This window comes from Schistocerca serialis, chromosome 1 (assembly GCF_023864345.2).
Source record: "Schistocerca serialis cubense isolate TAMUIC-IGC-003099 chromosome 1, iqSchSeri2.2, whole genome shotgun sequence".
NCBI classification, from domain to species: domain Eukaryota; kingdom Metazoa; phylum Arthropoda; class Insecta; order Orthoptera; family Acrididae; genus Schistocerca; species Schistocerca serialis.
The window spans coordinates 661,357,738-661,376,230 of NC_064638.1; the positions used below are offsets into that span (position 1 = coordinate 661,357,738).

The window sequence follows — 18,493 nt, forward strand, 5'->3', positions numbered from 1 at the left end:
ACAGTGTAGAGCGGTCGGCGCCCCAGCGGGTGTTGCTCAAGCATCTCAGAGCGTTTAGATGCCGCCAACACGTCTGTTTCAGCTGCTGGATATGAGGCAGCCAAGTCAACCGGGCATCGAAAACCACCCCCAAAAACCTGTGGGTCTCCACCACAGCAAGGAGTTCGTCGGCAAGATAAAGCCGCGGCTCAGGATGGACTGTTCGGCGCCGGCAGAAATGCATAACGCAGGTCTTGGCTGCCGAAAACTGAAACCCATGCGCTACAGCCCAAGACTGCGCCTTACGGATAGCGCCCTGTAGCTGACGTTCAACAGCTGCAATGCCAGTAGAGCTGTAATAAAGGCAGAAGTCGTCAGCATACAGGGAAGCGGAGACAGAATTTCCCACGGCTGCAGCAAGCCCGTTAATGGCTATTAAAAACAGACAGACACTTAAAACAGAGCCCTGTGGCACACCGTTCTCCTGGACGTGGGAGGAACTATACGAGGCCGCGACTTGCACGCGGAAGGTACGACACGACAGAAAATTGCGGATAAAAATCGGCAGAGGACCCCGAAGGCCCCATCCATGAAGCGTAGAAAGAATGTGATGACGCCATGTCGTATCGTACGCCTTCCGCATGTCGAAAAAGACAGCGACCAGGTGCTGACGGCGGGCAAAAGCAGTACGGATGGCCGACTCCAGACTCACCAGATTGTCGGTGGCGGAGCGGCCTTTTCGGAACCCACCCTGAGACGAAGCCAGAAGGCCCCGAGACTCCAGTACCCAATGCAAGCGCCGGCTCACCATCCGTTCAAGCAACTTACAAAGAACGTTGGTGAGGCTAATGGGACGGTAGCTGTCCACCTCCAGAGGGGTCTTCCCAGGTTTCAAAACGGGGATGACAATGCCTTCCCGCCATTGCGACGGAAACTCCCCCTCGACCCAAAGACGGTTGTAAAGATCGAGAAGGCGCCGCTGGCAGTCCACTGAAAGGTGTTTCAGCATCTGACAGTGGATGCCATCTGGCCCAGGAGCGGTATCAGGGCAAGCAGCTAGGGCACTGCGAAATTCCCACTCACTGAATGGAGCATTGTAAGATTCCGGGTGGGTGCTGCGAAACGAAAGGCTCCGACGTTCCAGCCACTCTTTAATGGAGCGGGAGGCCTGGGGGTAATTCGCAGAAGCGGAACTCATAGCAAAATGCTCTGCTAAGCAATTTGCAAAGACGTCGGAGTCGGTACAAACGGCTCCATTCAGTGAGAGCGCAGGGACGCTGGCAGGGGTCCGATAGCCGTAGACGCGTCGAATCTTGGCCCAGACCTGCGAGGGAGTGACATGGAGGCCAATGGTGGACACATACCGCTCCCAGCACTCCTTCTTGCCTTGGCGGATAAGGAGGCGGGCCTGCGCACGCAGCCGTTTGAAGGCGATAAGGTGGGCTAAGGAGGGATGTCGCTTGTGATGCTGGAGCGCCCGCCGGCGATCTTTAATCGCTTCAGCGATCTCAGGCGACCACCAAGGCACAGCCTTCCGCCGAGCGGACCCAGAAGAACGGGGAATGGCAGATTCGGCGGCAGTAACGATGCCGGTGATGACAGATTGAACCACCGCATCAATGTCATCAGTAGAGAGAGGCTCAAAAGCGGCAGTGGAGGAGAACAAATCCCAGTCAGCCTTATGCATAGCCCATCTGCTAGGGCGCCCAGAAGAGTGACGCTGTGGTAGTGACAAAAAGAGCGGAAAGTGGTCACTACCACACAGGTCGTCATGCACACTCCATTGGACAGACGGTAAGAGGCTATGGCTACAGATGGAAAGGTCAATGGCGGAGTAGGTGCCATGCGCCACACTGAAGTGTGTGAAGGCGCCATCATTTAACAGCGAGAGATCGAGCTGCGACAACAAATGTTCAACGATGGCGCCTCGACCTGTGGCCACTGACCCACCCCACAGAGGGTTATGGGCGTTGAAGTCGCCCAATAGCAAGAAAGGTGGCGGCAATTGGGCGACCAGTGCAGCCAGGACATGCTGCGAGACATCACCATCCGGTGGAATGTAAAGACTGCAGACGGTAACAGCCTGTGGCGTCCATACGCGTACAGCGACAGCCTCTAAAGGCGTCTGGAGAGGGACAGACTCGCTGTGCAGAGTGTGAAGGACATATATGCAGACGCCACCAGACACCCTTTCATAAGCTGCTCGGTTCTTGTAATAACCCCGATAGCCACGGAGGGCGGGGGTTCGCATCGCTGGAAACCAAGTTTCCTGGAGAGCAATGCAGAAGAAAGGGCGAAGGCTGAGAAGTTGGCGGAGCTCAGCTAATTGGTGGAAAAAACCGCCGCAGTTCCACTGGAGGATGGTATTGTCCATGGCTGAGAAAGGCGTGAAAGGACTGGGAAGGCAATTTACGCCGCTTGTTCACTCACTGCCACCGATTCAGTACCCGTACGAGAGGCATCCATGGCGTCTGAGGGACCAGCGAGATCAAGGTCCTCAGCGGACGCTAGAATCTCGACTTCATCCTCAGACGCAGAGCGCGAAAGGTGCGGTGGGGCTGGTGCCACCGCAAGTTCTTTGGCCTTAGAGGTCTTTCTCTTGGACTTCTCTCGCTGAACCTTGGGTTTCACCGGCTGGGAAGGCTTCACCGATTCAGTCTCCGGGACAGAGGAGGATCGTGAAGCCCTACGCCCGGCCGCTGGTGAGGACTTATGCCACTGGTGGCCGTCATCCTTCCCGCTGGTGGAACCCTGGGAAGGGAGGGTCCCAAGGGAACTCTTACGGGCGAGAGGAGCCGAAGAAGTTAGACGCTTCTCCGGCTGAGAAGCGGGGACGGACGTCCCCGACGGGTGGGAGGAGGTTGCTCCTGAGGTAGGTGGTGCAGGAGCAACCTGTTGGGGAGAGCCCCCCACGGGCAAGGGGGCAGGAGGAGTCTTACTGCTTATCGAGCTGGCTGGAAGTCTCGAAACTGATGGAGCTAGCACATTTGTTGCAGCAGCTGCATAAGAAGATGTCATTCTCACAGGATGGAGTCTGTCATATTTCCTTTTGGCCTCAGTATAGGTCAGCCGGTCCAGGGCCTTATATTCCATGATTTTGCGCTCTTTCTGAAAGACTTTGCAGTCAGGCGAGCAAGGTGAATGGTGCTCCCCGCAGTTGACGCAGATGGGAGGCGGGGCACATGGAGTATCGGGATGAGATGGGCGTCCGCAATCGCGACATGTGAGGCTGGAAGTGCAGCGGGAAGACATATGGCCGAACTTCCAGCACTTGAAGCACCGCATCGGGGGAGGGATATAGGGCTTGACGTCACATCGGTAGACCATCACCTTGACCTTTTCCGGTAACGTATCACCCTCGAAGGCCAAGATGAAGGCACCGGTAGCAACCTGATTGTCCCTCGGACCCCGATGAACGCGCCGGACGAAATGAACACCTCTACGTTCTAAGTTGGCGCGCAGCTTGTCATCAGACTGCAAAAGGAGATCCCTATGGAAAATAACACCCTGGACCATATTTAAACTCTTATGTGGTGTAATAGAAACGTTAACATCCCCCAACTTGTCACAAGCAAGTAACCTGCGGGACTGGGCGGAGGATGCCGTTTGTATCAGTACTGACCCAGAGCGCATTTTAGACAAGCCCTCCACCTCCCCAAACTTGTCCTCTAAATGCTCGACGAAGAACTGAGGCTTTGTGGAGAGAAAAGACTCCCCATCAGCTCTCGTGCAAACTAAGAATCGGGGCGAATAACTGTTACCTCCATCCTGAGACTTACGCTCTTCCCACGGCGTGGCCAGGGAGGGGAACGTTTTCGGATCGTACTTCTGAGCATTAAATTGAGCCCGAGAACGCTTAGAGACTGCTGGCGGCTGGCCGCCAGCGAGAGATGATGTACCACGCTTCATTGCGGGTCATCCGCCCTGATGCCACCTACTCCGACCAAGGGCCCTCCCCACGGGCGCCACCCAGCCACAGCAATAGCCACCTGGCAGGATGGCCATTGCCGGGAGTCCTGATGCCCCAGGGAGATGGGCATCTACTCCTTGGCATACGTGGGGAGTGAACGGCGCAGGCATCAGTAGAGCGATCCCTGTGTTGTCAGGGGGCTACAACCAAGAGGGTACATGGCGGCCCCACCACAACGGACTGGCTACCGTGCTGGATGTTAGGTGACATGTGGTCCATGGGCGTCGTCAGTGCAGAAAATGGCCCTGCACAGTGCTTGGCAGAAGGTGCACGCAGGGGCGCATCGATGCCCAAGAGATGGAGAGCGGGCAAGACTGCAATGCAACGACGAATAAGATGGCGAAAGTTCTCAACACAACATGGACACAATGCACCAAGTAAGGCGCCCTTCCCCAATCGGCTCGCTCTTCGGAAAAATTTTGAGATATGGAGGTCAAACCCGACAGGGGACCATCACATAAGGCCGAAACGTTTGAGACTCCTTTTAGTCGCCTCTTACGACAGGCAGGAATACCGCGGGCCTATTCTTACCCCCGAACCCGCAGGGGGGCATGGCAACCATGTCCCACTTCACTCATACACTACACAAACATTCAGAAAACATTCTCACACTTAACATGAGCTGTTCTTGACATAAACTGATAGCGAACACAAATGCTGTCCCAGGGAGAAAGTGGCGGTGTCAGGAAGGGCATCCAGCCACTATCTACCATTAACAATGCCAAAACTGAACTAAAATGCCAACTCCATAAAGACAATGGACAATGCAAAAATGAGGAATTGATTTCAGAAGTTTCTACAACAAAATAATATTTCCAATGAACCTATCAAGTAGAGAGCAAAAATATAAAACAACACTCTGCAATCACACCCGGAAATCAACTTTAATTTTTAATCTCAGATGTGTACTGCATATTAACTGAAACTTACGCCAACAAATACCACATCATTGCAAGCAAAAACATGTCAACGAGAAACTTTTTGATTGCTTATATAAATATGGTATCCATTCCTATGATATAGATGTTGAAGTTTCTTCACAATGGGTTAAATACAATAGATAGATGATGCAAGAGCTGAAGTAAGATTTCTTTCCTCACCTCCTCCCTTTTTCTTGAGTTGCCTGTTACAAGGAGAGTACATAATGTATTGCAAAAATTACATCACTGCTACATAAATTTTTGGAGTCCAAATTATCCCAGGCTGGCCAAATTCTAATGAATCTTTGATTACACAGTCAATTTGTGAAAGGAACTTTTAACAATTATCAACAGTTACAAAAGTAAGTGCAAAAAAATAATTGTGATGCTCCCTCAGTTCAAGAAGTTTTGGGGACCAAATTAATAATAAAAAATAGAAAAACATTAAGATAATTATTTTTAAATTCTTCAGGTGTTCTAAATGGTCGCCCCCTTCCCCCCACTGTCTACCAAACACCAAACATTCACGCGACTATGTGAAATAGTCAGAAAAAAACCTTCTTTGAGTCGGTTATGTTGTCGAAGTTCTGATCCTTTGTGCAAATATCGGCAGTTTGTCATTTTGTGATAGGTTCGTGTTGAAAAACACAACCTGTGATGATTTTGTGAGGTATGCGGAGCAAACTTTGCACACACTTATCTCTTCTTCAAAAGATTTGGGAGAATGGTTTAACATGTTGCTCCATTCTGATTTATGACACAAGAATGTAGACACACTACAGCTTCATGTTGACAACTTAACACTGCCTGCTCACATATATTTTGTTGAATGCATATCTGTTGACAGTTGTTAGTTCAAGCTGCCAGTGCAGTCACTTTGGTAACATCACTTACACATCAGGAATAAAATCAATCTCTGAACTTTTATAACGGACACTGTACACAGGTTAATAATTAATGCAGAACTCAACAAATTTATTAAAAGATAGTTTATGCTTGAAAGTTATTGTAATACTGTGTAAATAAGAATACAAGTTTCAGCTAACTGCTTTCTGTTGCAATCTGTGGCCAGACAGGTAGAGTTTGGCGTTTGTGTTGGTAGGGGCAGCAGTAGTATTATATAAGGGGGTACCCAAACATAACCAGAATTTCTTTGTAGAAAGCATTTACTTCACTGTTTCAAACATTCATTCCAGTGTTGGAAGCACCTTTTAAATTCATCCTCTTTGATACCTGCTAGCACCTTTGTGAAATCACGTTTTATGTTTTCAACATCAGCAAAACGCTTCACTTCCAAGTCTCATTTCATCATGTGGAACAGGAAGAAATCTGAGGGTGCTAAATCTGGTGAATAGGATGCATGGGCCAAGGTAGTCGTATTCGTTAAGGATAAAAAACTGGTGAAAACAGAGCTGTTTGCACGGGAACATTATCATTATGCAGCAACCACTCACTGGAATTCTACAAAGCCAGATATTTTTGCGCCAAACTTTAGCGCAGCCTTTTCATAAGCTCCAAATAGAATTGTTTGTTATCGTCGGTTTTGTGGGAAAAAAATCGTGAGTGTATGATCCCTCCAATATAACACAATAATAATAATAATAATAATAATAATAATAATAATAATAATAACAATATACTAATAGATCACCATCATCTTCACATTCAATTTCACCTGCAGAACTTTTTTTGGACAAGGTGAGCCAGTTGACTTCCACTGAGTTGACTGTTGTTACCACGATTCATCACCATGATGATTTTGTTAAAAAAATTTGTATCGTCTTTGAATGCGTCCTTCATTCCATGACAGCCATGAACATGACGATCCCTCTGATCGCTGTTGAGAAGTCTCGCACAAACTTTGCTGCCACTATTCAACAGTCAAAACATCAATCAGAACGAAGCTGATCTTCAAAGGCAATTTCCCAGTCATACACTATTTTTACTAAGAGCATATTCTTTGTTAGCTGTTTGCTTCATCACAACAGTTTCCACTGAGTTCTTGCCAAGTAAAAAACAACATTTCACAGCTACACATAGTTCGTAAGAAATAACCATTTTCTCGTGGCACGTCTGCAATGTACGCACATTCACAGAGCTGTCAACGCCACCCTAGTCACCATCAGGTGATGTTGCCTGGTGGAATGACTCAGGAGAGGTCCCTCTGGCTGCACATCCTGGTACTACAAATATCTGATGCACAGCATTTAGGATTTCAGTTTTTGTGAAAATGAGTTCAGAAATCTGGTTCTCATGCATTTAGTCTTCATTTAATGAGTAACAGTGTACTTGAGACAAACAATGAATAAAGTCAGAATTTGTCATTTTTTCACAGAAACTTGTTTTCATCATTCAAGTGTTTGTGAAGACAATGACACTAGTGATAAAACCTGAAAGCTATGAAAACAGTAGCATTCTAGATGACAGAGAAACTGAATGTACACAACAAAGCATCCTACTACCTGTTTAAAGATGAACTGAGACAATATAGCAAATTACACTAACACAGTACTAGTTTGCGGTATCTGATCTGAAGTATACAGTTCTACTACATTGTGGCAAAATCCTAAATAACTTCAATGAACTTTTACAAAAAGAGTTAATTGCAAGAGACACTATTAAGCAGCAAAAACATCAGCTTCTGATTCAAACAACAACACAAGCTGCTTTCCTTAACGGATCCTAAAATGAAGGGACACTTATCTCTACTCCTTACATCAGATCAAAAAGAAAAATAATTTAGTATGAATTTTCTCTGAAATGATACCACTGAGACATCTATGTCTAGGTGTTTGCATTCCGCTGCTGATTAACCAAAAATACTGTTATAAACTGGGGAATGGAAGATCACTCCACCTGCAGTTGCGGAACAATTACAGAGAATTTGTTTCACAAAAAACTTTCCAACAAAGATACAGACTGGAAAGGAGGAGTGGTGATGGGATTGAAATTTCTTGCCAGAGAAAAGAATGTGCTCAAAACATGTGCACCGTTTTGGATGCCGAGAAATATTTACACAGACAATTGACATAGTTCTGCTAACTTTCTCAGGGAATTACTAGACAGGCGCACTCCTGCAGTTGTGACAGAAATGCCACATTGTTTCATTGGAACTACCCCAAAGAAGAGAGAACTAACATTTATATCACCCAATAATATTATTTCTGTAACATGGACTGATGAAGAAACGTTCACCTATCAATCTATTATAGTGGGCCAGAGTATGTGGAGATGTATGAAACTGGAAGAACAAAGCTTAAATCCAACTATTTTACTAATTACAATCACAGAATGAATGAAGTTGACATATACAATCAATGTATATCACATTCTCTCATGGAAAGATATGTCAAGGGGTTTAGGGAGAGCTGCATCAAACCAGTCTTTGGACTGAAGACAGCAGCAGCAGCAGCAGCAGCAGCAGCAGCAGCAGCAGCAGCAGCAACAACAACAAGTTCGGCCCAATTAGACATACCAGCTGTTAAAACTATATGGCTCAGTCTGACGGGCTCTAAGGGACAACCAAGCTAAGATAGGTAGCAGTTAGGAACATTTTTCGAGTCAAAGTAATGAAAACTGAGAAGAAAATCACTCCTCCTAGAATATATAAGGTATGTTTTGATTGTGAACAACAAAGTCATGTTTTAAATATGGCAGCTATAAAGTTGCCAATCATATGGACGAATACTTCGTGGTGTACCACGAACAAATGAACTACATAGGAACATTTGCGGAACTGTAGCTGCTTAGAACAAGTACATTTGTTCACAATTTGTAAATAATTATGTCGATGTGAGAACAAAAGTGTGTGGTAACTACAATTATAATGTGGTAACTATAATACTAATCACATAGTAGCTTTTATTGCAAGAAGTGCAGTAGGTAAATGGGTTGACAGGATGGAAACCAATTGGAGGAACTAAACAACCGAGAAGAAAGCACACATTCTAGTAACAATGCTGTAACTTTAAGATCTGTTTTATAATTAAACTAATTGCCCTCAACACTATCAGTTTAGAAAAAAAGGTAACAGCAGACAAAATCTAACAGTTACATTCAGACATGTTGGCTAATGACACAGTGAGTTTTATCACTGTAGTTATTTTAATCCATTAGTCACTATCAACTCAATGCATTGCCCATCTGTCACATCTTTTCCATGCCTCTTTCCATGAAATAAATTTGTGAACTATTTCATATTTTTGAGAAATGTCGCTAGAGTGATATCTGACTAGACATTCAAAATTTGTTCTCATCAGTTTGGAATCTGTGTTTCTTCAAACATGCAGTAGGAACCAAATTTTGAAATTCTCCAGCAATGTGCCAATTGTATGGCCATTACAGTGCTCATACAAAGATCCATCAACAGAAGAGTTAGACTACTAAAATTATTTTACACTTCACCATGTATGAGCAACAGTCTTTCTCAAATCTCGTTAATTCCTTCACACACAAAATTATTGTGGCACTCCTACATTCACCATCAATGCTTCAGCACTATGTTTTCAAATGAAGTTTTCCTTAAGTTTGCTTTGCAGCATTACTGTGAGGGCCACATCACAGAAACCAATTTTTAAAATCAACATAATTTATAGAAAATTTTCAATGAAGTTTCAATAAATCCTATACAATCACCATACGTAACATAATTATATTTAGGACAGAATCCTCAAATAATTAAAAACGCCAGTAGAGATCATGGGAGTTACTCACAAGTGAGCATAATTATCTCGATACAATAGTCATAAGACTATTCAAAACATTTCTTACGGGAAGGACAAACCAGACGTAGAAGCTATAATTACTCAGGTTGTTAACATGATTCAAATATCGAGACAAATGGTAATAAATCAGGGTGTATATGCAGGCGGGGGAGGGGGGGAGGGGGGGACACAATTCTGATATTTTCACAGATTCCTCGGTTAAAAATACATTTTTCCCCAGGTGTAAGTACCTTTCTTCTATGTTAAGAACAATATACTTTCTATCTAAGCTGTATGGCTTACCAATACTTTGAATGGTGAAGGAGGACTTTTACACCAGTGTAGAACTTCCTAGCACTTCATGAAACGAAACTGAGAAACAATGCGTTTTGGAAAACTCATTCATGCGCAGCAACATGTACACCACATATTTTTGTATTACAAAAGCATAAGTACCAATTCCATCAAATACAGCGTCATAGGGTGTTGTTAGGCAGAATCCTGAGAGTGTAGCGTTAATTGCAGCAGCTGAATATTTCTGACAAACAGAATTATAAATTTCATTCCTGTGCACTGAACACCTCATGGGTTACCCGGCTGAATAAATTTTCCATCCAACACTTCGACATTTCCACAGAAAAACCAATCATGTTCGAGACCTCACCTCGCATCTTCAAGATATATCAAACACAAATGCAAGACTAAAACTTCAAATAATTCCATAAATGGCAGGTCTTTTGGGCCTGTAATTTTTGTAAGTCGCTGGTCCTCAAAGTGTAAAATTTTGAAAGAGAGTAAAATGCTCCATGATTCATTTTTTTAAAAGGAAATTTACTTTGAAAGCAATGCTCTGAAAACTACCATTCACAATATTTTTTCAGGAACTTGGTAGATATGTAAACGATTGTCACTTTGTTGTTATGAAGTATTGCACTGTCTTTGTCCTAAGGCCTAAGACACATTTCGCAGCAGCCTCAAGATGCTTTTGTGTGCACTGTTTTTTGTTGTTGTAAACAGCACATTTTCTTTGCAATTTTTTACTTTGGTGTTATTCTCTTGTTTTTTGCTTTATTGCTGCAGTATTGTTCTGCAGGAGCGGGCTAAAATAAAATTATTTTTTTGCATATCAGTTCTTACCAGTGAAAATTAAAAAGAATTAAATGAGAACTAAAACAATAAAAATTTCCCACAATTCTAAAAAATTCCCAGGTTTTTCCTGGAATTTTCGCAGATGGAAAAAATTATCAGGTTTTTCCCGAATTTACCGGCTGTCCCAGGGCGTATACACCCTGTAACTTTACCGTTAATACTGTAGTGCATTAATAAACAGCTATTCTTTATGTTCCCAATACAACAACACCGTGGAACAACAAAGTTGGAAAATCAGATATCAATGATAAATAATATAAAAACATTAACAGAGAAGTCGCAAATCATTATTCAGAGAAGCTCAGTGCTTTTAGGCGAGAATTCGAGAACATATACTAAACAAAATGCTTACAAAGTATATATGCATTATAAACCAAAGAGTGTCACAAAATGATTCTCTAAAATCTCTTACGGTATAACGAACAAGATGAAACCACATGATCTGAAGAACCTTTGGGCTAAAACATGCTGCTAAAGGACACGAATCAGTCACACATTATTCCAAGAGATGTTACAAAATGTAGATGGTTGCCACGTTCAGCACCCACTGTTTCTGGCATGAGGTTCTCCACACATTTGTGAGGTCTTGTCCGCTTACCCGGATCTGAGTGAAGGTGAGAACTCCAGGCTTGTGGACTGGTGACGCACGCCGATACGAACGATGACGAGGGCTGCGACTGTGCAGAGGGCTGCGACTGTGCAGACGACCGCGACTGGACAGATGGGTCGAGTGATGGCTGCTACCAGCACTGCGATGTCGCTCCCGCCACTGCTTTGGAAACTCGCTGCGTCCTCCTGATAAGCCGCGCCGTTCCCGCGACACCTGGCGGCTGCGCAGCTTCTCGGGTCGCCCATTCCGCTCACTGCTGTCTGCTGCCTTCACAACATTCTCGTTCTCTTCGTCGTCGGCACCTTCCTCCGCTTTCTTCTCTTGGCCATCCTCTGCTTCTTTTTTAGTATCTACAGAAGCACAACATGCCACTTATTGTTGGCACAACTGTTGTGCGGATGTGGTCCTTTCGAAGCCTAACGCAAATTTTGGGAAGAGACTGCACGTAGCTGCTCATGTTATGTAAGTGGCATTTGTGTGCGCTAATCCTGGAATGTAGTATCTTCGTACACTGTGCATGATTTGTTTTCATGCACAGAGGTTATACAATTATAAATTGTATCTGGAGTTCATACCGCTTGTCATGGCACTTTTTATAACTGGGATCAGTTTTCATTACATCATTATTTTTCCAATTTAGATTTACTGTCCTTTATCAGAAGAAACCTTTATCTGTTGACATTTTCCTTCTCTTGATTTGTGAAATGCTCTGCCAATTTGATAAGTCACTTCATTACAGTTGGTACAGGAAGTAGTGTGTATGAAGTTTCATTCAAATCTCCAATTGTGTCATATAAAATGCCATGTTACTTTATGATCATGACACTCAGCTGTTCTCTATATTGAGAGAAATCACATGGTGCCTCAGAGGGATGTAAAGTAAGATCTCTCTGTATTTTGTAAGTGACAGTAATTGGTTGATTAAAGCAGTTAATTATAACTGTTCGCTGATCCATTTAGTGTTGAATCCTAGTTACCATCAAATTCACCAAAAGGCCATGTCACCCACAAATAAAATAACTTTTCAAGATACATGAAACACTGTGCACGAAGTAGTAATATGAAACAAAAGGAGTGCCAGATTTTATCACCAACCTGCAAACGCACTAGCTGTGGTTCAAATAATTACTTTTTCATAAAGTTTCTTTGGTTCCGTTTAAAAATGTTATGGCTTTCCAGTTTTCATATGTGAAACATGAAGTATCCCAATATCTTATTACTGCCTAAGAGCCAGTTTTTTCAATGGCATTAAAAGAGCAAAAAAGCTGCTGCACAATGCTCCGAAAGGAAGGTTTTTCTTCTATCAAGTAAGAATAAAAATAGAATTCTGATTATGCCACATTACTTCAGCCTCACAGAAATTTCATACCAATTCCATACTTATTTTAATGTGTTTGTAAGAGTCCATTACATTCTGCAAACAATTTTTGCAGATTATGAGCTACTTTTAGGAGTATTTTGATACACAGTTATTACTACTGTCGTTTTATGGGCTGTGTGGTAACATATAACACTTAGATACTGGTAGGTGCAAATTTAAGATGTGGCCACCAGTAGTAATTTATTGCTTCATTACTAAATCCTGAAGAATAAAAACTTAAAATAAAAAAATTGCCTTCTACAAGATTAATTGAAAGGCATATTTAATATTCATGTTTCAAATTTTTAATGGAAAAAAAAAAAAAAACCATTCTGCACATCACTGAACATGAAAGATTGATATTTGTGTGGCCACTGACAAAGATTAATTTTGAAGTGTGATGTTTGTTGTTTGGAAAGTTATGGTGACTAGAGAGCATGCAATAGGCTTTGGAAGTCGTGCATGTCTGATAGGGCTATTTTAATGATAAAAGGATAGTCATGAATGAAACATAAAAATCATTTAAGCTGCTTGGAGATGCAACCATATGTGTTGTGTCTGTGCATTGGAGGGAAGTACAAGCATAGTGAATTGACACATTCACTGCATGTGGAAGTGATCAACTTTTAGTTCACTAGTGAGGCACTTCTGAGGCAAGAGCAGTTGCAAATAACGCAAGTATAATGTATTGAAGACTTATTAGAAAGACTGAACGAAGGCTATAAAACAGAACCAAGAACAACTTTTCCAACTGAGAATTTCTTCTTGTAAAGTTAATGACAGTTGTTTTATGTCCTCATGAAGAAGAAAAATGTACCGATAAAAAGCAACAATTCCCCGCACCCCGCCGCCACACTCACAGCAATTTATTTCCGAGACGAATACACTAAAGGGCAATATTTCATGGTGCAGATTCCTTCAACTTTCATGGCAACTCATCAGTCATGTCAGATGTCGCTAAACCTGGCAATTTCTATGCGGTCTCTTAACTTACGGATATAGCCTGCTGAAATACTCATTGTGGAGGATGGTGATTTCACAGACACTGGACGTTATTCACTGTCTCAGAATCTGACCTACTAATACCGCAAATTCAGACTGCACTACAGTATGTTCAAATCTACGATGTGGACTTATTTTCAACTTTGCTACATTTAGTGATCTGCAGAATGCATTTTCCTGCAATACACTTATAAAAATATTTAAGCATGCTTCTTTTGCATTTCAGTACATTTTAATTGAATATCTGAGGGAAATAGGCGGTAAAAATGTATTTTTGATCATAGTTTGTATAGTGTGTACCAATCCTTTAAATTCGAACCTGAAGTAGGTGAAGCATTTCCAACTAACACTAATAACTGAACAATAAGATTCAACTCTGAATCATGTACACATTTTTGAAACAAAAAATCCATAACTTATTAAGTTCTCTCTTTAACAACAATATTATAGAAAGGACAGATTGCTACTCACCATGCAGAGGAGATACTGGGCCACTGACAGGCAGAACTATAAAACATACATTTAAGCTTTTAGTGAAAAGGCTGTACATTTAAGCTTTTGGTGTAACGACCTCTTTCTGAAGTAGAAAACAAACACACACACACACACACACACACACACACACACACACACGCATTCACACATCTCACTCACACTACCATCTGTCTCTGGCTGCTGTGGCCGGTTGCCATGTGCTCTTACAAGGGTGCACGCGTGCTACTTCAGAAGAAGGCATTTAGACCAAAAGCTTAAACGTATAACAGTCTTTTCATGATGCCTATCTGCTATTCAACATCTCCTCTATAGAGAGACAGCAATCTATTCGTTACATAATACTATTATTATTTCATCCTAGACTGTCCATAGTTTGAAATTCCCTCTTCCCAACATATTTCAAAATAAACGTAAATTAAAAATAGTAGGTTGTATCATCAAATTAGGTACTGAATACTTGAACATAAATTTACATACATTTTTGTTATTATTTGTCTTAAACATCTGCAAAATTGTTGCCGAGGTGAGATAAGGGGATCATCATCATACTGTGAGTTGCCAATGTATGTTTTCATTAAATCTGTGTAAGGTAATAAACCTGCTCTTACTTCTGTGTATCCTGACTGACTGGACTATTGTATGTACTATTTACCGATGATTGTTTTGAATTTGTGGATTATGCACAGCATGCTATAATTCAATATTTGGAAAACAGAATTACTATTATCTGTAACAACGATTTATGTTAGAATTGCTCGAAAGTAAGTAATAAAAATGTCTGTGCCTGAAGACTTGTAAACTCCGACAACCATGATAAAGTACAAATACTCTCCCCCAGCCTCCTCCTATTCATTCCTCTTTTAAAAAACTTTAGGAAAATAAATGACGCATACAGAGTCATTTTATGCCATGGGCATTCCAGAACGCAAATATCTAGCCATCCTGTACAGCCATGATTCAGACAGACAAGGTGGAAGTACCAATTCCAACATACACTTTAACTTCGTTCTGAGAGCTTTCAACCATAATCCATCAAGTTTAATTAACATAAATCTCTTTCTGACTGAGGAGTAGGTCTGATATTTTTACAAAGCTCACTGGTCAGCAATGAGATGGGATTTTCATTCTTTCAGCACTCTTTAAATGCTTCAAATACTTCGATTTACAGACCTTAAATTTAACCTTCACCTTGTTTTTTAGACGTGTTCAGTTATGGTAAGGGGGTGACAGCCAGTGAGCCATTCAAAGCATACAAATTATTTGAATCATAAGCCCTCCAACATGCTAACATTTAACATGATATGTTAAATGCAACCTACCTTTGCTTAAAGTATCTGCCAACTTCTTATCTCCCTCTTTCCTTTCTTGCTTCTTTTTCTCATCCAACTTTTTAGGTGTTACAGGGACTTTTGCATCAGTTTTCTTAGGGGGGCCTCCAGCATCTGCATTTGCCTAAAAATATATCTGTTTAGTTAATAACAAATATTGTGACAACATACAAATGGAAATTACCAACTCAAATGCTGTACCCGTTCAATTGATATCATTCTCCCATGTAACTCAGTTCTGTGTAAATGCTGAATACATTTTGTAGCATCGTCGCTGGTTGCCATCGTAACATAGCCATAGCATCGAGCTCCAGGTGTCTTAGCATTTGTTACAACCTTTGCACCTACCACCTACAAACAAAGCAGAAGTAAGTATCTAGCTTGGAAATGTGCTTTGGTGGCAGGCAAATGCAAGGTGAACTTACTTTTCCGTACTTAGCAAATACATGCTTCAGGTCTGTTGCCCTTGTTGACGATGATAAACCACTAACCCATAAATTTCTGGTAGTGCTAGTACCAGGGGTCCCCTTTTTCCTTTCTGTAACAAAAGAAAAAAAAAAATCATCATTTGTGTATTTCTTAACTCAGCACACAGTGCAATCAATCATATTCTGGGGGGAAAAAAAAGCCGAATCAAAGGATTGTGAGCAACAGATGCAAAAAATACAATTAACTGATTATTCCACAGACCAACCATGCATGAATCACATTAAGGCAAATAGGAAGTGAAAATCCGTCAAAGTAATGACTTTTTCATTGTGTTAAGTTATACCCCAGTCCTTTCTGAAGAAGAGTATGTAAACTTTTGTATGTTTGGAGTATAATGATAGGAAAGATAGCATTTTTTAAACAAGACCATGTCCCCCCTGTTGGCAATTCAGCTGTGTTTATCACAGCTGCAGCAGACTTTCTCTGCCTTTACTCTACTTTTTCTTTGACCACTGCTTTTCAAATTGGTCTCCTCAGAGCTAAGCAAGTATATGTAACAATTTAACATCAATTCAGAATTCCCTAAGTTTTACTCATCATAGTGATTTGAAGGATAAGCTTAATTTCAAGAAGTAATCTTATTGTCTTTATAGTTATACAGTGTTTATCTAAAAGGACTCGGTAACTCTGAAAAATTTGTACACACTTATTCATATGACTTACAGACTTAGTCTTGGATGTCACCTTGAAGGAAGATATATCAAGTTTCGACTCATGGTTTAGTAGTACAGAACAGTACCATTGCAAGTTCTAGCAGCAGCTGCAGCAAAGACTATCAGCCTTGAGGGTACTCAGTGTGGGTCTTGATTTGAAGATAGTAAATCTGAGACAACTGTGCAGTATAATTTTTGTACAGATTATGGTAAAGACCCTTCCAGCAGGCCTACTGTTTATAAGTGGCACATGTATTTTACCGAAACTCTATGTTTAGTAACACACAACAAATCCTCAGGTCATCCCCGTGCATCTGATGTCATCGAACTAGTTAGGCAAAACTTTGTGAATGTTCCTACAAAAATGCCCTAGCGTGCTTCTCAAGAACTATGCATCCCACATACGACAGTTTACGATGTATTAAGAAAATGATTACATCTCAAATCGAGTCTACAATGGTGCAAAAACTAAAAGACAGTGACAGGATTATATCTAAGGACTTTTGTATGAAGATGTTACATTGGTTAGATGCAGTTTTCATTGGAAAGGTTATCTTTAGTGACAAGCTGACTGCTCACTTACATTGTGAAGTTAATAAACACAACCGTCAGATTTGGGAAAGTGAAAATCCACAAAAATCACTGGAACATGGACATGCGGCCCAAAACTTGATATGTTTTCGTACTGAGACCTTCCTGTCTCCAAAAAACCTAACAACAGAATAAAGTACGAGGTGCGTTCAAGTTCTAAGGCCTCCGATTTTTTTTCTCCGGACTGGAAAGAGATAGAAACATGAGCATTGTTTTAAAATGAGGCCGCGTTCATTGTCAATACGTCCCAGAGATGGCAGCACCGTACGGCAGATGGAATTTTACCGCCAGCGGCGAGAATGAGAACTGTTTTAAATACATAAAATGGCGACATTTTCCTTACTTGAACAGCGTGCAATCATTCGTTTTCTGAATTTGCGTGTTGTGAAACCAATTAAAATTCATCGACAGTTGAAGGAGACGTGGTGATGGAATTGTGGATGTGTCGAAAGTGCATTCGTGGGTGCAACAGTTTAATGAAGGCAGAACATCGTGTGACAACAAACCGAAACAACCTCGGGCTCGCACAAGCCGGTCTGACGACATGATCGAGAAAGTGGAGAGAATTGTTTTGGGGGATCGCCGAATGAATGTTGAACGGATCGCCTCCAGAGTTGGCATTTCTGTGGGTTCTGTGCACACAATCCTGCATGACAACCTGAAAATGCAAATAGTGTCATCCAGGTGGGTGCCACGAATGCTGACGGATGACCACATGGCTGCCCGTGTGGCATGTTGCCAAGCAATGTTGACGCGCAACGACAGCATGAATGGGACTTTCTTTTCGTCGGTTGTGACAATGGATGAGATGTGGATGCCATTTTTCAATCCAGAAACAAAGCGCCAGTCAGCTCAATGGAAGCACACAGATTCACCGCCACCAAAAAAATTTCGGGTAACCGCCAGTGCTGAAAAAATGATGGTGTCCATGTTCTGGGTCAGCGAGGGCGTAATCCTTACCCATTGCGTTCCAAAGGGCACTACGGTAACAGGTGCATCCTACGAAAATGTTTTGAAGAACAAATTCCTTCCTGCACTGCAACAAAAACGTCCGGGAAGGGCTGGGCGTGTGCTGTTTCACCAAGACAACGCACCCGCACATCGACCTAACGTTACGCAAGTTTCTTCATGATAACAACTTCGAAGTGATTCCTCATGCTCCCTACTCACATGACGTGGCTCCTAGTGACTTTTGGCTTTTTCCGACAATGAAAGACACTCTCCGTGGCCGCACATTCACCAGC

At 42.3% G+C, this 18,493-nt stretch overlaps 1 protein-coding gene across 2 annotated transcripts in view; it reads right to left on the reverse strand.

Moving 5' to 3' along the window:
• Nucleotides 1-18,493, reverse strand: part of LOC126479519 (scaffold attachment factor B2-like) — a 184,341-nt gene that overhangs the window by 56,211 nt on the left and 109,637 nt on the right. For both annotated transcript variants that reach the window (XM_050103792.1, XM_050103791.1), the window contains exons 8-11: nt 15,942-16,054; nt 15,718-15,867; nt 15,508-15,640; nt 11,320-11,681 (exon numbers count right to left, since the gene is read on the reverse strand). In XM_050103792.1, coding sequence (XP_049959749.1) covers nt 11,320-11,681; nt 15,508-15,640; nt 15,718-15,867; nt 15,942-16,054 — 758 coding nt within the window. The remainder of the gene's footprint in view (nt 1-11,319; nt 11,682-15,507; nt 15,641-15,717; nt 15,868-15,941; nt 16,055-18,493) is intronic.